Here is a 20,574-nt window from a genome sequence, read left to right on the forward strand (position 1 = left end):
TTCCTGCATCATTTTCACTAATATGGTGTGCGGCTGATGGAGGGAAATGTGAAGCCAAAGACATAGCCTTGCATTCTCTCCTGTAAGTCCTCTTTATAGCAACTATGCTTGCAGTTTCCTGACAGTTTTAAAACACCTACCAGCAGTGTCATCTGGTGTCAGGATGCAGGGCAGTGAGATGTAACTGCAAGTCCACCGCTGGCTACTACTGGAGAAAAAGCACACAAGGAGGAGGGTTCGGCTCCTCTCTCTGGTCCCAGACCACACGTACGCTGTAAACTGTTGTCAAGCCATTGGACAGGATCACCATGATCTATTAATATCTCAGTATGCATTAAAGTTCAGTGCATATTAGTAGAGCTCATTAGCACCCGCGCAGTTAAAAGATCCATCAATATTTTCATTATGAACCTGTGCACTCAGAAGTTTATGACTTGGTTGTAAATATGTTCTGAGCTGAAATTTAGCGCACACACACACACACACAAAAAGGGGGGGCGGGAGGGACAAATTTTCAAAGAATCTGGGCATTAAATCTGAGCCTGTAAATTTCACATCCACAACGTTTTGGTGGTGCAGGTTTGGCAGCAGGTGTAAATTGTTATGTCTTCATTATGTAGCAACAATAATTTACACCAGTTTAGGTCCTGGCCCTGAAATGCCCTAAGCCATGCTCGAAACTGATTCATATGCCGTGGCAACTGTCTGCCTCAACAGATGATGGCATAAGTGTTAAAGCAGATCAGTTGCTAGGTGTCGTGAGGCAGCATCACGAGTCGCTAAAAAGGCCAATTCCCGAGCGACAGTCCTTGCCACGGACTGGAGAACAGAACTGAAACTTAAAACCAAGATGCCGGGTTGTGGCCCCTTTGAAATTTTGTCCCTTGCTCATTCACTCCACAAGTACAATTTTTTAAAACACAGATGCTAAACAGAACCAAATAGGTTTTGCAAAAGCTCTAAGCATGGGAGCGGGGAGAAGACATGTTATGATTTTACATGAACCTCCGTATTTAAAATAAGCCCTAACAAAATAAAATTGCAGGCTGTTAAATCCTTCCTTTCACAGAACTCTCATTGATTGCAGCAAGAGGTCCACACGCGACAGCTTGCAGAATCACCTCTTTCGAGCATAAAGTGGACAAAGGCTTTTTGGTATTTAAAGACAAAAATTATAAATAACTTAACACAATCAGACTCAAAAGCATGTACTGCAGCGGCATGGTAACCCCTTTGGTGAGCATTGAGCAGTATGGATCCATAACACAGAAACAAGCCCTACAATTAATGTAAATACATAACATGCACTTTTCGGGCTCTTTGGAATGTCTCCTGCATTCCTTTCAATGCACACTGGGAACAGACCTAGTGAAGCAGAAAGCACTTGATATTATGGACCCATGGTCCAGAATGTGAGCCACCCATCATATACATTCACAGCATATGGCAAAACAACTCTGAACCCATTCCTTTGTACACCCTGATTGTACCTGTTATATGGATGGCAATACTGAGGCACACAAGGGTGAGTTAAGGACAGTCCTTGGTAGTATTAAGTTCATTTAGTGTTGATGAAAGGAAATGATTGACAGCCCTGGAGATAGGAGTGATCTTCTCAGCCACAGAAAAGGTAGAACATGGACACCTGCAATGCATGATTCCCGCACTGCTCAGATGCCTCGTCTCTGTCCTGGAGGGAGCATCTCTCAGGATAAAAGTGGAGTTCGCTCTCAATGAGCGGTTCAGTCCTTGACATCTCTGCTGAGACTCCCAGCTAAGGGACCACTTAGTGTCAACTGGAATGGCATTTCCTGCACTAGGAACTGACTAGAGCTACCAACTGATTTCACATAGGCCAGGAGCTGCTTCGTTCAGGCACTAGTGAATTCAAATTCAAACTTGTGACCTAGAGCTGAAAGGCTCCATAACCATCAGCCATCCCCTGAGCTAAGTTTTAACTCTGGATTTCCTCCCTCCTCTGGGTTTAGTTCCGGCCCATAATATTCTCTCAATAGATTTTTTTCTATTTAAATTCTACAAAATAATAATATTCTCTTCTGCAAACAACCATTTGCACAACAGCTATCAACAGACATGACAGTCCTGAACCTTTCAGCAGATTTCATTTGCTGAACCCATCTTTACAGCAACTATAGATCTATGTACGCAGAGTCTGTGTCCATCCTTTGGGCCTCTCCAAAGATCAGGAACGTACAGAGCCCCAGGGCATTAACTGTAGCCACAAGGTTGAAAACAGAAACCCAGGAACCAGTGGTTTCAATCAGATGTCCAGCTAAATACACACAAATGACACCTGTGTACAGAAAGAGAGCAGAAATGAATCAAATAGAAATAGGCCAGGTCCTTGCCCTGTAATGTCAGCTCAGCCAGAGGATCCCCCAAATGAGGGATAATTCCAGGAAAATCCCTTACCTAATAGGGCTCCACCTGTATTTCCAACACCTGTAAAGAGAAGGAAAACACTGCATCACATCAATTTGCGCACAGTGCTTCTAACCATAAGATACTTGCTAGGAATCCGTGAGCACACATTTAGCATATACTTTCTGTAATAGCTCAGCTGTCCAGTGTGTAGAGGGCAGGGTCCACCTCCTCCCCATTGCTTTCAGGATGCCTTGCTCTCCCAGGGGGATGCAGAGACTGCACGTGAGTCTGGCTGCTGTGTGGGGAGAGGACTCCTTGCACTCTCCCTACGCACCCATAAAGCCACTCAGTTTCATAAGTAGGGCCCTACCACATTCACGGCCATGAAAAATGTGTCAGACTGTGAAATCTGGTCTTTTGTGTGCTTGTACCCTACACGATACAGATTTCACAGGGGAGACCAGCGCTTCTCAAATTGGGGGTCCTGACCCAAAAGGGAGTTGCGGGGGGGGTGTCAAAATTATTTTAGGGGGGTCGCAGCATTGCTGCCCTTGCTACCCTTACTTCTGCACGGCTGCTGGCAGCAGTACTGCAATTCAGAGCTGGGCAGCCAAAGAGCAGCGGCTGTTGGCCAGGCACCTAGCTCTGAAGGCAGCGCCCCGCCAGCAGCAGCGCAGAAGTGACAACAGCAGTAACGCAACCCCCGCTACAATAACATTGTGACCTTCCCCCTCCCCCCCACTCATTTTTTGGGTCAGGACCCCTACAACGATTACACCACCGTGACATTTCAGATTTAAATGCTGGAATCATGAAATTTACGATTTTTAAAATCCTATGACCGTGAAATTGACCAAACTGGACCATGAATTTGGTAGGGCGCAATCTAGTCCTTTGTTAATTTCTCTCCGACATGCAGAGCTGGGTCGTGGATATTAACAATCTCTACCTTCTGTTATATTTCTGCAACCCTAATAAAGTCAAAAGGCTACCTGGATTGAGCCACGTTCTGCCCTCAGTTACATGTGTTTACATGTAGTTTCCTCGGAATTATCCCCCATATATGGGTATATTTTCTGTGCAAATAAAAATAATTAAAAACGCCACCTTACCAAACAACAAGCCAGCACACGAAGGAGCCAGATCCTGTACGTTGACTGAAATGCCACTATTCACAAAAAGAAGAGAAAGTAAAGGCTTTTTATTTTTAAACAGGTTTTGATTGTTTTTCAGAATTTACACAAGATAAGAACGCTGTTGCTCAATGAAGGGAACCAGTCTGAACCAACCCAGTGGGGAGAAGAAGGAGGGAACTGAGAACCTAAATATGGTTGAAATTGGACCAAGATGGGAAAATAACTGAACGGAAAGGCTTCAGAACAAAAGAAGCAAAGAGCTGGGTCGTTAGTTCCAAAGGTTAACAGCCCCTGCTGTTAAAAAAAAAAAAGTGCCTTATTTCTTATTTGAATTTGTCTGGCTCTAACTTCTAGCCATTGGTTCTTCTTCTGCCTTTCTTTGCTTCTATAATAACACAAAGCTAGAGGCAGAAAGAAAACCAAACAAACAGTTGTGCTAAAGTTGGGGGGAAATTCCCAGTTCTAAGTGGACTGAAGTAAATAACAGTTTAAAAACCATGGGGTGAATTTGCCATTGACTTTGCTAGAGGCTGGCATATGTAGGAAAGTGCTGTGGAAGCTACGCCCATACAAACCTCATAATGCAGCTCAGACCTGATCTGCAGCAACCTGGCTGCCCCATCTGGTAAGCAGCGTATTCATCCATTACCCCCAGTCTGTCCCTATGCTGGGCTGTTTCAGAACTAAGCAGAGATAGTGGGAAAGCGGTGAGAGAAATCCTTGAATTTGAATTGCGTCATATATTTAATATTTCCCAGCAGTGGGTATTTACAAGGATTTAGCTGGCTGTCTTGAGTTACTGACACTTACAGTGCTCGTGTTCTGGACACTTCATCTTTATGTACAGTCATAGCTCAGTAAAGCCTGCATAAATCCTCAAGCCTTTGATCTTAGATTAGATGGCCAATAGATCTCTTCACATGTAACAAATAAAACACTGATTCAATTTGTCTGCCAGGTGTTTGGCATAAACTTCCTCTATAAAAGCAGCGTGGCCTATTGAACAGGGCACTAGGCTGAGCCTCCGAAGACCTGGGTTCTATTCTTGGCTGTGACATTGGGAAAATCACTTCATCGCTTTGTGCCTCAGTTTCCCCCGTGGGGATAATGATAATGGCCTCCTACGTAAAGGGCTTTGAGAACCACAGATGAAAAGTAGTCTGTCAGAGCTACACGTTAGTCCTATGATGATTATTACCTGTGGTTAAAGGTCTGAAGTCCAATTGAGACAGATGCAAATACTATAGCTTTGCAAAAACTGGATGCCTGACCCATGCACAAGGCGAAGATGCTTGATACGCCTGAGCCAATGACCTGAAGGAAAAAGAAAATTAAAGATGTGTCCGCAGTGGATTCACAGTGAGTTGCAGTGAAAAAAGTAGCTCCTATCGCAGACGGGCTGTCCCTTTTTGAAATCCGAAGGGCTCACTACGGTTCTGAACACAGAGCTGGGTGGTTCTTACGACTTGCTTTCCTCTGTATGGCACCTGCACATTCCGAAGGCGACAGCCTATCTGCCCAGACAAGTGCCCTTTCGCGAGGCAGAGGCCATGGAGCATGTTATAGAGCAGTGTTTCCCGAGCGATGGGTCCTGACCAGTGTTCCCTCTCATTTTTGACGTCCATGTGCGGAATGAATTTTGTTATGTGCACCGAAATGGAGGTGATGTGTGACACCTGAGGGGTTGAGGGGAGCTGAGCAGGGGTTTTGGCCAGGCTGGTGAGGGGAGAGCAGGGTCTGAGAAGGGGAATGAGGAGCAGAAGGCTGAGAACAAACTCACAATTGCTGTCGTACATGCCCAGGATTTAAAAAATAGTTGTTTCTGTACATCTCTATATGACGAGGGCTCCCCATAAGAGACCAAATGCAGTTGGGGGGCCGCCTTAGTAAAAAGTTCGTGAACCACTGTTTTACAGAAGGGATGCACTGCTTGAGCACAGGGATTTTATTCTTGTTCATTCTTTTGCTGTTTCCCTTAATCTAAAATCTGAAGAGTCATTCAGTGTGAAAGAACACGCTTGCTCTGCAAAAACCCTCCATATTGCTCACAAAATTGCCACTCCCAGGCAAACTGTTAAAATGTAATGGTTTGTCAAAGCCCAGTGAAAAGGTCATGGCCTTTCTCTCTGTTTCCCTTCCCATGGATGCTGGTTGCCAGCTATCTGCACATCTATAAAAGCTCTTTTTTTGTAACCAAGTTCATGAGTCCAGTTTCCCAAGAGCTCGAATCTGATTTCCACTGTTAGACTGACATGCAAAATCGGTGCTAACAGATAACTGATGTGTCACTCACAGGCTTTCGTTTTCTTACCTGCATGAACTTACGAACGGTGATCGTTTTATAGCCTGAAAGGGAAAAGGAAGACGATTGGAGGGATTTAAACTAGACCCGTCTCAATGAAGCTGGGACTAATGTTTCAGACTAGACGAGTTCAACACCCATAGCTTTGGGCTCATGCCAGGAGAGCGAGTGTAAGGCAAACTTAACACACAGGGTCAGATTCTGTTCTCAGCTAGGTGCTTACAACTCCCATATAAGACAAAGGGTATGGCTACACTACGAGGCTAAAATGTGCGCAGTGAGCTTCCATCCCTCATGAGCGGCAGCATATTTGTCGGCAGGAGAGCACTCCTGCCGACAAAGCGATCTTCACACCAGGGCTTTTTGTCGGTAAAACTTTTGTTGACAAAATGACAAAAGTTTTGCTGATGAACTGCCAGTGTAGACAAAGCCAAAGGGCGTTACAAATACGTAGAGGCTGTGTAGAGGACAGTAATTATCCAAGTTGCAGGCCAGAAGCTCAGCTTCCCCTTTCTCTCATCAAACCCATCTCCGCCCATCCAGTCTTTTCTTTGCCTTATGAAAAGACAGAGCTGATGAACAACCCAAGGATCTCTTACCCTGATTGATCAGGTGATCAGACAGGAATCCGCTAAACAAACTTGTTGGGATTGCAACCAGCCACGGCACTACGTTAAACACCCAGCCCTGAAAGGGAGAAAAATCCTCACAGAAAAAGTGAAGAGAAGCAAGGTTCACATCCTGCTAGTGGACCAGAGTTTGTTTGCAGCTAATGGGTTTTATACTGCGGGGGAGAACGGGGGGGCATGGGAGATTAGGGTTTACCCTTTTCTGGTGCTTTTGCTCACCTAACATAGGAGCTTTAAGCCACTTTCTCACAACACTCTGCCCAATGCTCTATAGCGTTCTGGTGCACTCCAGGATGGGGCCTGAGGTCTGTAATGTATGTGCACACATGCTGCTATATAAATAAGTGAATTGTTAATGACCATAAAGTCTGACTGGCTTTACACCCATGACAGAGAGGCAGAAATTTCTCTCTACAACCATAAGAAAAGGATTAAAAGTAGCAGAGTTTACTGGCAAACAAGATTCTGCAGCACAGAGCCAATATGCAAACTGTGTATTCTATCCAGCCTCATGGGCCACCAGCAAAACTGCAGGCTACATTCAGACTTCAGACGCTCTATTACTAACTAGCATTGCTATGCAGCTGAGGGAACACAGCTGGGTTTTCTGATGCCAGGGTTGAGTTTTCAAGACTGGTAAAAAGGAAAATCTTGCTTTGTCTTTTCAACTGAGAAAGTGTATTATGGATGTAACTGAAGATGACTAACGGAAACATTTTCAAAAGCACCTAAGTAATGTAGGAGCCTATATCCCACTGGCTTTCAGTGAGACAGAGTCAGATTTTCAGAGGTATTTAGGTGTCCAGTGGGATTTTCCAAAGCACCAAAAGAGGTTAAGCCCCTAACCTACTTCAATGGGAGTTAGGAACCTAACCTGTTCAGATGCTTTTGTCAACCTCAGTAGACACATATCTTTATCATTAGGCACCTAAATACCTTTGAAATATAGCCCTTAGTCACGTTTGAAAATGGAACTTAGGCTCCTAAATTGCGTTGGCAGTTTGCAAAATGGGAGCCTGAGTTTCAGAAGCGCTGAACACCTGCAGCTCCCAATGATGCCAGCTGGAGCTGTTCTCGCTCAGCACCTCTAAGCTTGTGGCCCAAAGTATACAAGAAGAACATAAGGACATATAACAGTGCCACATTGTTATTTTATAGGGTCCCTTTTCAAATCATAGCACACTTCATGGCATGGGCCAAAGGTGCAGGATTCTTTTAACTGAACTGGACATTAGCAGAGGGAGAAAAACAGCTCACCTGCAGCATGTATGTTTGGCCAGTAGGTGACATAGTTTTACCACAGTAAGGATTATTGTCAACCCTTTACATTTACATTGAGTGAATCCATGTGTTGTTAATATTTATGAAGTGACGGCCAGATGCAGGAATATTATATAGAGCATCTTACATAAGGGCACAGGAATTAAACAGATGTAACAGATGGCTAAATTACCAAATCACTGCTACCCAAGCGTATTACAAGAAGTGCTACAAATCTTGTTATAATAATATGTTTTCTGGTTTAATACATGATTTTAATACAAATATCAAGTATGTCATAAAGCCCCTGGTTAATGTGATAAATGTAAGGGGCCCTGGGAAATTTCAGAAACACACGACAGAGCCACCATCGAAAAGACAATCTCGGGAGTTCTGTGGGCAGAATGAATTGTAAAAATACGAGATCTCAGCCCGGCAGAACTTTAACCAAGTTTCAGAAAAACAGGAGATTTATTTGTGCAGAGCTGAGAGAGGCCTTTTTTCAGAGCTTTGCAAATAAAAAATGTGTATTAATTAGTAATGAAAATTGTCATCATTGTAACAACTAACAACACCACGCCTCTGAGCTCAGCTATGCCAGTCCAGTAACAAAGCCCCGTGGTGGTTGTCTGAAATTGCTTGCAGCTATGAGCTCTGTGCCATCCCCACCCATAACAGGGCAGCCTAGAGACCACACAAAACTCTGTGAGAAAGGGATCCATGATGGAGAGCTGCTGATGCGGGGGAAAAGCAGCATGTTGACGCTACTGGAAAGGGTCAGAGCAGGCAATGCTATTTCTTGGCACTGCTGGTGCATTTGGATAGTTAAACAATATGGCCAGATCCTGCAATCAGATCCCATGCAGGTGCAAGTGGGGGGATTTGATGGCATGGATCAGGGCCTACATTTGTAACTTTGTTTTAGAAGGGACGTGTGGGAGGTACAAGTTTCTATTCTCCTATTATTAAATAGCTGCATATATCAAGCATATACTCCCTGCTTGCCAACACCTTAACATAAGAATCAGGGGTAAAGGCAACAGGCAACCACCATGTATTTAAGGTTACAGCACATCCATATGGGGCAGAAATCATTCCTCCTTCTTCTTCCCCCTTCTCTCCCTCTCGGCAATGCTTGATCCCAAGAAAAAGCTTTTCTCCTATATTGACACTGTCTTCCTGTCTCATCCAAAATCTGTGGCCCAGTTACCAGCTGTGTGTTTTGGGGGAGTTGCATTAGATCTCATGGGCTACAAAGGAAGCCTTGGACAGTGCAGGAGCGATTTCTCCTTGAGAGCTTGACCGAGAGTGTTACTCCCTGACATATTCTCCGGGGGAACCCTGTGGCAAGACAGGGCAAGCGACAAAATGTGAGTGAACCTGTCAGAACAATGCAGAAGGACTAGACCAATCACAATCAAATGTAGGGGCGAAGGGGACTAAAGTCAACCTACTAGTGTCATTGGCTCAGATACCGAAAGGGCCATTCTCTTCAGGCCTGACCCAGAGCCCGCTGAAGTCAATGCAAAGATTCCCAATGTTAACGGGAGCTATGTAAACACATGGAGAATACTACATCTCTTTGTTCATACTGAGCTTTCAGAGTCTCCCCTTTGCTGTGGTGTCAGCCTACCTTAGACTCGGGAAAAGTGTCTTTAAAGAAAGTTGGCAACCAGGAGAGAAGGGTGAAAAATGTACTGCCCGTAGCAAGCTGAGCGACTATGACAGCCCTGTAAATATACAATGGGAAAAAGAATCCGTCAAGACGACAGATCACATTGGATAAAGAAAGGGGATTCTAGCTACCCGCTCCTTCAAGGCAGTGGTGTCAGGCATATAAATAAACCCTCTGTAGTGCTGAAGCCGCTTCCTGTGATTTATTGGAGATAACTAACCCCAGCTGACTGCCAGAGCAAGAGGATAGAGCAATGCACCCGCTTATTCCCATGATGCTTTCACCATAGGCAGCTCTGAATGGGGCCTTGATATCTTGATAACTTATGATACAATCAGTACTGATAACCGTCATACTCATGGAGTGCGTCTCACTATGAAAGATCCCATCAGCTCCTGACTTAGAGCAGGACTTGTGCCCTTCCTTGGGATTTTGTTTAGGACTGTCAGGCAAACATGTCCATTCAAGCCCAGATATTAACGATAATAAGCTACTGATTTAATCTAGTATACTAGCTGGGGTGGTGTTGACATTTAAACAATAACACAGGTGGTTTTGAACAGAACCATATCTGAGAGGACACTTCAATGCAAGCGTACCAGGGAGAATTACTAGCTTCATGTTAAGCTCACATTATTAATATAGCTTCATTCTTACCAGTGCATCCTCTACACCCTTTCCAGAGTACTGGGGTATTGCCCATTTCCCTGCTTATCCCCTTACTATCTTTAAAGCCATGGCCATTTTCCCTCAGATCCTGTCACTGTCTTTCATTAAATGGCCACAAGGCAGATGTGTAGAGCAACGCAAAATCATTCCCCTGCTCTGGGCTGGACAGTGTTAAATCCAGAACCCTAAACTAGGAGGATGTAATGTCTCCTGAGATAGTTTATTAAGTCAAAATGACAATTAAAAGAGCATTTTTTGGTTATCACTCTCTGCAACGAGAGCAAAGATGACAGCACCCAGTGTCCTCTGAGCAGCAAATGCAGAGTGTATGCAACGCCAGACAAGGTGCGGGAGGTAATATCTTTTATTGAACCATCTGTTGGTGACAACGACAAGCTTTCGAGCCACAGGTCTTGGAAAAACCTGAAGAAGAGCTCTGTGTAGTTCGAAAGCTTGTCTCTCTCACCAGCAGAAGTTGGTCCAATAAACGATATTACTGCCCCCACCTTGTCTCTCTAAATACAGAATGTGGCATTATGCCCTGGACTGTTTGAAGCACTGCTTGTAAAACAGACAAATATAATTCACAGGGGATTGGATGGTGTAAAGAAACTCACTCTGTAATATGGTCATACCGTGCTAAATGATGATGTTTAATTTACTGCCTAGTGATAAGCTCATTGGTGTAATGATTATTGTTTTGATTCGGATATTTACATGGCAATGATTCGTAAACCTGTTAAAACTTCCTGAATGAATAAATAAATAGCTATCAAATAAAAATAGCAACCTTGGAAAGACCCACCATTCTGCCCCCGGCTGGCCTAGTTTGGCAATGCATGGTGGTAGTTAACTCCAGGAGCAGGACACAAAGGCTTCAGAATGGAAGGAAGATGGAGCAACAACAAAACCAAATTCTGCACGAGAGAGGGGCTGACATCCACAACACACATGGCTGTGACATTTACTTACCAGATAGGGGCCTTTTTAAATAACTGCTTCCAGGGAACTTTGGTCTGTTTGGATAACGAGAGGCCCTTTGAAAAATGTTCTAAGCAAATGATGAGTTCTGCAGGGAAGAAATATATCAAATCAAAGCTATGTTTTCCAAGAGTCTGTACAGACAGGGTGGATCTGTTTTATCCTAGGGCTTAACCACATGGTTTAAGAACTGCTTAAAATGTGCACTCAAAAAGATAACCCTGGAACATCTATGCATTAAGCAATAAAAACTACATTCAAGTAGCCATGATGTCTTACTGAACTTCCTCCAAACACCCACCCCATGCACACACACATGCCTCCAGACACAGCAAATCAAGAGTTAATGCTGAACCTCTGTCCGGAAAGGACTCTGGTGCAGTCTCAATTACTACCACTGGCCTTCACCAATGCAATCTTACCCTGCTCACATCCACGCAGAAGGCCGTTGCAAAGATCATTTTCGTAGCCCATCACTTTGCCCACATCACGTTTCTCTTTGCATCCCTCCACTGGTTCCCCTTCTCTGCTGCATCAAACATAGGCTCCTTGTCTTCACTTTCAAGGCCCTTAATGGCCTATCCCCCACCCTAGCTATCATCTCCCATTCACTGCCGCCTCCTGCCTGCCTCCATTGCTCAGTTGATACATTTTCAAACAAGCACCTCTGTGCTTCTCCCATGCTGCCCCTTACACTTAGGAGATGCTCCCCACCGGGGCACTGGAACAGCGGGGCTTGGGGGCCATGGCCCCATCACTTTTTACCTGCCTTAAGGGCAAGTGACAGGCAGGAGAGGGTGAAGAGGAGCAAGTGGGGGTGGAGCCTGGGGGGAAGAGGCAGAGCAAGGGTGGGGCCTAGGGGGAAGAAGCGGATTGAGGGCGGGGCCTCAGAGGAAGAGGTGGAACAAGGGCAGGGCCTCAGGGGAAGAGGTGGAGCAGGGGTAGGATCATGGTTCTGGTGTTGGTGCCCCCCAACTTCTAGGGAGCTTTTGGTGCTCCTGGCTCCCCGTAAACATCCAAAAAGCCACCTAATTATTCTCCTTCAAATTCCTCCTTAAAACTCTCATTTTCTGTAAAGCCTACAAAGAAATTAACAACTGCTAGGCTGCAATCCATGAAGGTACTTAGGTGCCTAAAGCCCGGACTCAGATGCCCATGTCTTACGCTTAAGGATCTAAGTCCCAGTTCTGGATCCACCACCATCCATGAATCTCCTGCCAAACCCTCTGGGCGCCTAAGCTCACTTAGCTCCTAAGTTTTTGCAGTAAAAGTTCTCTAAGCACCTAAGTTTCTTCCTAAGCCCCCGAGAGATTCACAAACCAGGAAGAGCCAGCCTTTTGGACACCTAAGTCACATGTGGGGCTGATCCAGTAGGTTTGCTCAGAGGTGGCCTAGCAGGTCGGGTGCCACTCAGAATCCAGCCAAAGGAGGAGGTGGAAGTGCCAGGGTTAACAATTGCCATACATCACGTTCCTGTCACTTCCACAGCACAGCCTAGTGAACAGCTATTGCCAGTATGAATGAATAGGGTGGGGGGTTACCTTTTTCATTCAGGAGGTATTTGAACATGCAGTAAACCCAGAGCAAAGTGAGTAAACCAGAGAAATAGAAGACACTCTCCCAGCCATACCAGTCCAGAAGGAGGGACCCTGCCCCACCGATCACCAGCGTCCTGGAAGGAAAGGCCAGAGAGATCATGAGACTGATAAGAGTGTTCTTTGGGCAAACTCACAATCCATGCATCAGCGTTACTGAGTTAACACGATGGTGTATTGGATGTTATTTATCCAGCCCTCAGGAGCTGTTCATCTTATCAAACATTTTCATTGGCTAATCTTTCCTACCTCAATAATGCTGAGAGGAGAGGTTGCCTGGTGATGAAAAACCATTCCACTGTACTATAGACCATTCTATTGCGACTGCACTGGAGAAGAACCTGCTCTATTTCCTAGTTTGACACTTTGGGTATTTCAAATCCGCAGCTGGTGCAAGTCAGCATAGTTCTACTGAAGTTGTTGGAACATGGTCAATTTACACCGGTCACAAATCTAGGCCTCTGTTTCCTCCTGATGTCTGAAATACCTGCCAATGAAAGGATGCCACAGAGCACGCTGATGTACACTCTGATGACAGGCACTGAGATAGGGACATTTTAGCATGGAAAGACCCCTTAGTCCACTTAGGTATGTCTACACAGCAGTTAAGCAGCTGTGGCCGGCTCGTGTCAGCTGACTCGGGCTTGCGGGGCTCGGGCTCTGGGTCTGTAAAACTGCCGTGTAGACATTTAGGCTCAGGCTGGTGCCTGGGCTCTGGGATGCTTCTCACCTCGCAGAGTCCTAGAGCTCAAGCTCCAGTCCAAGCCTGGATGTCTACAACGCAATTTTATAGCCCCGCAGCCTGCGCTCCATAAGCCTGAGTCAGCTGACTGGGGCCAGCCGTGGGCGTTTAATTGTTGTGTAGACATACCCTTAGTCCTTCCAGCAAGATCACCATTTACATCCCAGAATACATCTGTCAGCAAAAGAAAGTCACAGGATGGAACGGAGTCATACATACATATGGTGCATAAAATACTACCGCTGCTTTGCAGCTCATTAGCCCTTTCTATCAGAGGTTCTCCAAGACCTTTACAAAGGTGGGAAAGTATTATTAATCCCCATTTCACAGAGACAGAAACTGAGGCACGGGGCGGTTAAGTGATTTGCCCAGGGTCATGCAGCAAGTCAGTGGAAGGGTCAGAAACAGAACTCAGGACCCTAGATGGTCTGTCTTGCTCTTCCTGCTGGACCATGCCACCTCCTGTTGGAAACCAAATGTAACAGCAGCTCCTTCAAGCCACTTGCTCAAAAGAAAAGATAAAATCCTCAATACACTTGAGAACAATACATTGTAAAGGACTCAAAGACTTCAGTAACGAGTGTGTATATTCTATAGCAACTGTCAGAGCCTTCTTCAACTGGAACGGATACTCTCCAGGATCCAGATGTACTTTGTGGGTTGGTGTTTTTGCCTGCAGCCGTTTAATGGCACTTTATCTAACTATGGCATCCCCCGGAGCCTCTGTCACTCACTGCCCAAAGCCAAGGGGAACTTACCCGAACTGAGAGCCAGTCCCTACTGTGCTGCATGTGAAAGCTCGCTCACTTTCACGGACCTTCTGAGAAAAGAGGCTGGCCAAGGCAGGGAAGTACACTCCTAACAACAGTGGAAATGAAAGTGTCAGCCATTGCCAGTCAGGGTACACATCATTCAAACTTGCGCTCATGGGTGAGCATGTTCAAATCAAATCCAACAATAGATAAATGCCAAAACGAGTCAACGAGCTCTTTGCGGTATCCAAAGCAATGACCTCACTGTGTCACACACCAGTATGTCTTATGGCAGCCCACCGCTCCTCTTGATATATACCACATGGCCACTTGGAAGCTCATTTGTGCCTTCTCTGTATCTGCTGCCATGGCCCCCCCTTACTGTAATATTTGAGCCCCTCCTAAGTGTGAATGCATTTATCCTCACAACATTCCCATGACATAGGGCAGGGTCGTTATCCCCATTTTACAGCTGGGGAACTGAGGCACAGACAAATTCAGTGTCTTACTAAAAATTACACCAGGAGTCTGAGCAGAGCTGGGAACTGACCCCAGCTCTCTTGATTCCCAGGCCAGGGAACCTTAACCACCAGGTCAGCACTCCACCGCTACACAGTAGCTGAGCCACACCAAAACTGATCCTTTTTCTCCCCCAGGGTTGAAAAAGTAACTTTTAATCCTTATTAAACATTTGCCAGCTTTTCCTTATGATGAAGTGGGTGATTCATCCTGGTTCTGGTGACGACAACATCATGTGCTCTGCTGAGTGGCAGGGTCTCATGGGATAGCATCCCAAGACTTTGTACAATAATGGCACCAGATGGTTTCAATGCGGGGGCTGGCATTCATGATACTACGGAGACAGATGTGGAGAGGATGTGAAACTCCCGCGGGGGAGGGGGAGAAAGAGGTGAATTCTAGGATGGGTCAGCTGTTGCAATGGTTAACATAAGGGCTAATTTGTATATGGTTAAAATTGGAATGGATGCTACCTAGTGTTTATCTAGTCCTTGGTAGACATGTGGTCCCAAAATAATAAACACTTACATAGAGAAGGAGGAGTACAACGAAAGACGGGGAAAAAAGGAGTAAGCAGGAGAAAAGGCCCTCACTGAGAAGCTATGTTGTACTGCATGCATCCGACGAAGTGAGCTGTAGCTCACGAAAGCTGATGCTCAAATAAATTGGTTAGTCTCTAAGGTGCCACAAGTCCTCCTGTTCTTTTTGCGAATACAGATAACACGGCTGCTACTCTGAAACCTACAAAAATGTAGTTATTTATAATGATGTATCAGGCACCCAGTCTGTGGAGGCAGCAGCCCAGAAACAAAACGGTGAAAATAACCCCGAGTTTCTTATCGGTTAACAAGAAAAAGTCACCCAGCCAACTTTTGGGTAGCTCTTGCCAGGCTTCCACAGTTCCAAGACCTAGTTCAGCAAGTGGAAGAGAAAATCATCCCAAAGTATCAAAGCTCAGACAAAAGGTCAAATAGCCTCTCAGATTGCAGGTGCTTTGAAGCACCTTTACCGTCTGAGAGGCAGACACAGAGATTAAAGCTTTTTAAAGTGACAGCACCTTTCTCAGAGACAAATTTCTCAATTGGCCCAATTTGGTGGACATTCTGCACCCAGCCACAGCTGGTTTTTTACGCCCAGGAGTTCTAGCCGTGGGGGGCAGCTCAGAAACAGTTTGCTCTACCCAGCATTGCAACTTACACATTGCTGTTATGACTTGCATTTGAATCCGTCATATCTGGAGTTGCTGTATGAGCATGGGTGGAACAAACACACGCACAGGGGTTTTTGTCTCACCTTGCAATAGTCCCATGAGGAATCGAGCAAGTGTCATGAAAATCAGGTGGGCAGAACTGATATAGGTGAGCAGCGGAGTGATCACGGTGATGAAACCCCAGGCAGATGCAGAGAGGAGGAGGACTTTTTCTCCTCCAATCCTGAAAGATAAGCATGCATTATGTAAAGGGGGAACTGTGGGTAGGGTATGGGGTTGGTGTACGGACTAGGAATCAGGACTTCAGGCTTCTCTTCCTAGCTGTTTAATAATGAACATCAGCCAGGCCTCTCCACCTGACCTTCCCATCCCACAAATGTTTTCAGGAATGTCCAGCTGACCTGCTCCCTTCACCTGCTTCCTTCAGTGAGGTGCACAGCACAGCAGACCCTTCCCCATCGCAACTGGAGTCATCTCCAGAACTGCACGTGTCCTGTACCATCCTGTAGCCGCAGGACACGGCATCATCCCTACCATTTCACTGCACATCTGAGAGGCCCTCGAATGCACTGTGGGGTGAAGGGGTACCCAGGGGAAATCCCCACTTGCTCCCCAAGAGGTGCAGAGAGCGGGGATGAGTGCCTGAATCCCAGCCACATTCACCCTGTTTGGGATGGAAAGTGACTGTCCATTCCACCTGTCCATACAGTTACATCTTCAGTGACAAGTGGGCACCCACGGGGAAGCAAGCAAAAGGAGGAGTGTGTTAATTACAAGCCCACCTTAGAAACACAAGGTGAACACAGATAAAAGAGGGCGACATCAGCAGGGAGGGAAACCTGATTTTAAAGCAACAGAGAGAGTTTTACAAACAACAGAGAGGGAGCAGTCGTTCTCAGCCTGCTCAGTACTGGGATCCCCTTTTCTATACTCCATCCCAAATAGCCAGGATCCCCTTCCCAATCAGCAATGTGGAGGGGCAGGCTGGTCACAAGCTCAGAGCTGAGAGAATCATCCCTGATGCAGGGGAAGTTTTAACAAGTAGTTAGCACTGTACTCTTTTTCTCAAAGGACGATGGCATTTTCTGTTGCATCCGCTCTTTAGCATTAGCCTGTAACCTTTCGTGTCTTGTGTGTACTTTGCTTGCAGAGTCTATTAAAGACCACAATGCGATGGCACAGGCCACTGCACAGACAATGTGTGACTCCGAGACTGTGTTTCTTACACAAGATTTTACAGGAAAGCCGTGCCCCCTGAGGACACCGCAGTCTGGGGGATGAACTCAAGCAGGTAATTACTGGGGTTTCCACAAAACAGCTGACTGGGTGTTTTGGTTGTTTTTTAATTAATACAATCAAACTGTGCAGCATATGTGTTTCCCAAGCACGACTGGGGGCTGCAAAGGGGAATAAACTCGGGAGGAACAGCACAGAAACGTGGGCATGGAAAGAAGAGAGAGAAAACAGATTCCGCGGATGAGACGTAGAAACAAAGAGTTGATTTCCCTGCAGACCAGGGAATGTTGCCCCTCGCTGGTTGTTCATCAGTTGAATAACCCGTCTGAAAGTTGCCATCCACACGAGGATGGTGTTTAGCTTTTGTTAATAAATAGATTGTGCTTGACGTGAGCAGCTGGCTAATGCTGGCTATTGGAAGGGCATTGCAATGGTCACCATCCCATAATAATAAGGTGTGGTCTACACACAAGTTTTGTCCTGGCATAACTATTTTGGTTAGGGGTGTGATTCTTTATGGCAATAGTTCTACAGTACAACCTCTAGCGTGGATGCAATTATAGAGGTGCCGTATACTTGTCTAGCTTATTCCTCTTCCTATATGGGGGTAAGTGGTACTAGTACAAATGCCAATTGATGTAACTGTGTCCACACTAGTGGGGGTTGTACAGCTTGAACTATACCGGCATAGTTTAAAGCACGACAACTTTTGCATGTAGGTAATTCCTAAACTGCACATGGGCCAAACTCCAGCAAAGCACCTCAGTACTTGTGTAACTTTAAGATCAGTACCAACTTAGAAACCAATGGGGACTACTCACATACTTAAGGTTGGGCACGTGCGTAAGTGCTTTGCTGGATCAGAGCCACAGGGCCTGATCCAAAACTTACTGAAGTCAATGGAAAGACTCCCATTGACTTCAATGGACTTTGGATCAGGCCTATGGTGCTTTTCCTCCAGAGATATCGATGTACTTCACAGATAGTTTATCAATCCTCACCCCCTTGGGATGGAGGTTAGATACAAAGTAACTTTGCCAAGACTTTTTATTGCAGAAACTAAGCAAGGGATAATATAAGAAAGTTCCAGTACTGATCGCTGAGGTATCCGCCGATGATCTGAGTTAAGCAGTAGCCCCAGAAGAAGCTGCTCAGAACAATGCCGGACTGTTTCTTGTCCCAGTCGAAGTGACTGCTCATGGCCACAGCACAGATAGGCATGGTCACTCTGGCACAGTAGAGTAAACAAGTCCCAAGCAGTAACATCAGAGTCCAGATTCGAGATTCAGGCCTGCAAGGATGAAGAAAGAGATAGGGAACAAACAAGCACTGATACAAATCCAGGTGCCAATGTGTGATTCAGATCACACAATGCTGCCACGCAGGTGAGGCAGGTTTCCCTAAGTGCTTTCGCAAGCCAGACAAGTCTATCTTAAAGAGCTAAATGTCACGGCAATGCCAGCTTTGCATCCTGTCACTCACATTCAAAGAGTGCCTCATCCACCTGGCTTTATGTCCTGTGCTTGTTCTTTAATCTTAAACACTGCTTTGATCCCAGCTGTGAAACAGTTAGCAATGCTGATATTCCAATTGCAGTCTTTAGGTTTCAGATTTATGCTGTCTGCAGATTAGGGTATAAGTCACCGCATTGCTTACTCTTGGTCCATGTTTGGAAGAGTTGTTTACTGTTGTATTTATAACCAAACTGATTAGAAACTAATCTTTTAAAAAATATAAACAACAAATGAAAGGTTAGTGTAACAGGTTGGCAGTGTTTGCCGGAGGCACCTTGTCTTGATAGCAAGTGTTGATTAGGCTGAGAAAGGGCTAAGTGGGTTCTCCTGACTCAAAGGCAGGTGATTTGTTACCACCCAAATATCAGGAGAAGCTCTCTACAGAGGGAGGATCTGAGGTGTGGACTGATCTGTCCAGAGGGAGGATCCCTAAGAAAAGGCAAGGCCAGAAAGGTTTGAGCTGAACTTTATTAATATATTACTGCTAGTTTTGTATTAAGAAAACCAAATCCCAGGGAGGAGGTGAAGTAAACTGTGTATAGGATGCACACTGTGTTTGAGAGCAGGTAGGGAACGGCACCTGCTTCTACTTCGATTCTGGAGAACAATTCTGCAGCAAAGACAAACGTTCTGACATATATTTGGGTCCTGATTCTGCAATGTACCATGTGTGGGTGCACCCCCGTTCCTGTGTAGAGCCCCGCTGACCTCAGTGTGGATGTAGTCGTCCCCCTGTGCACAGTAAATTTCAGAATCAGGGTCACGGTGACTGGGGAATTGAGTATTATTTATTTTTACAGTACAGGACAGGGCCCCATGTTCTAGGTGCTGTACAAATGTATAACAAAGAAGCAGTCCTGATCACGGAATACATGGAATCATGGAACTAACCCACTGCACCTTCCATCCTTGTTTGGACATCTTTTGTACAGAAAATGAATATTTGTTTTTCTTCGTTAGAATTAATTATGATAGATGTCGGAGTCCGGTTATCCCAATAGAACACAAGCCCATTTACAAACTTGTCAAAGGGCCCTGTCACAGGCTGAGATAAAACACAATGAGGGGTAAAAACATGCCAGGCTGTTGTGCCCATTAGAAATTAATGTACTGCTATATCCTGAATGGAAGGGCAAGGGATTCAATGCCAAGTTCTAGTAGGAGGTATTGGGACTTTTCATTCTGTGCTATGAAGGTTCCCTCCCTCTCCCTTCACACACACAATAACTAACTCAAAAAATTACATATCCCGCCTGAAGAACAATTAACCACATTTCACCTTGCCTGGCTAATTTAACAAACTGCGACTGTGACAGATGCTCTTAAAACGCCCTTCAAAGGTTATGTTAAAAGGAGACATTTCAGCAGTGGACATTTAATTCACCCCTAAGCCAAAAATCATCCTTTTTTTTACCCCCAAATGGAAACGTCCTCCCCCACCATCCTCAGTGCGCTGGTGTTACTTGGGAGCTCTCAGCCGGAAATGGCCCTGACCTAGTTTTGTTTAATGTGGTCAACTGGTCCCAGTAAAACTAAAAATGCAGGTGTGCAAATTCTGAACTGTTGGGCTGACCTAAGAAGGGAAGGGGAGTCAGGCCGGGTCTATCGAACATGATGCTTTTAACTCACATTATTTTAATTTGTGATGTAAAAAGTTCTTTACATTTGTTTCTGTTCTTCACATTTGTTTCTGTTCTTCCTTATGATTAAGGCTAAGTTTTAGTCTTGGGTATTTTTAGTAAAAGTCATGGACAGGTCACGGGCAGTAAACCTGCCTGACTAAATCTTGGGGGAGGACGGGGGGGGGGGGGGCCGGGAGGTGCTGTGGGTGCTCTGGGGGGACACACAAGGGAGCAGCCCAGGTCCACCGCTGGTGCTGGAGCGGAGGGGTTGGGGGGCCTGGCAGACTCCCTACCTGGCTACTTGCAGCACTCCCCGGAAGCGGTAACATATCCCTCCCTCAGCTCAT

The 20,574-nt window shown here is 45.6% G+C and overlaps 1 protein-coding gene across 1 annotated transcript in view; it reads right to left on the minus strand.

Annotated features, from left to right (window-relative positions):
- Positions 1 to 739: 739 nt before the first annotated feature.
- Positions 740 to 20,574, minus strand: part of SLC17A9 (solute carrier family 17 member 9) — a 29,963-nt gene continuing 10,128 nt past the window's right edge. Inside the window, exons 2-13 of the mRNA XM_073308935.1 lie at positions 18,185 to 18,382; positions 15,939 to 16,078; positions 14,133 to 14,232; positions 12,579 to 12,709; positions 11,029 to 11,125; positions 9,346 to 9,442; positions 6,423 to 6,510; positions 5,833 to 5,867; positions 4,720 to 4,835; positions 3,498 to 3,553; positions 2,434 to 2,463; positions 740 to 2,314 (exon numbers count right to left, since the gene is read on the minus strand). Of these exons, the coding sequence (XP_073165036.1) occupies positions 2,151 to 2,314; positions 2,434 to 2,463; positions 3,498 to 3,553; positions 4,720 to 4,835; positions 5,833 to 5,867; positions 6,423 to 6,510; positions 9,346 to 9,442; positions 11,029 to 11,125; positions 12,579 to 12,709; positions 14,133 to 14,232; positions 15,939 to 16,078; positions 18,185 to 18,382 (1,252 nt within the window). The 3' untranslated portion in view covers positions 740 to 2,150. The remainder of the gene's footprint in view (positions 2,315 to 2,433; positions 2,464 to 3,497; positions 3,554 to 4,719; positions 4,836 to 5,832; positions 5,868 to 6,422; positions 6,511 to 9,345; positions 9,443 to 11,028; positions 11,126 to 12,578; positions 12,710 to 14,132; positions 14,233 to 15,938; positions 16,079 to 18,184; positions 18,383 to 20,574) is intronic.

This window comes from Lepidochelys kempii, chromosome 13 (assembly GCF_965140265.1).
Source record: "Lepidochelys kempii isolate rLepKem1 chromosome 13, rLepKem1.hap2, whole genome shotgun sequence".
Taxonomy (NCBI): domain Eukaryota; kingdom Metazoa; phylum Chordata; order Testudines; family Cheloniidae; genus Lepidochelys; species Lepidochelys kempii.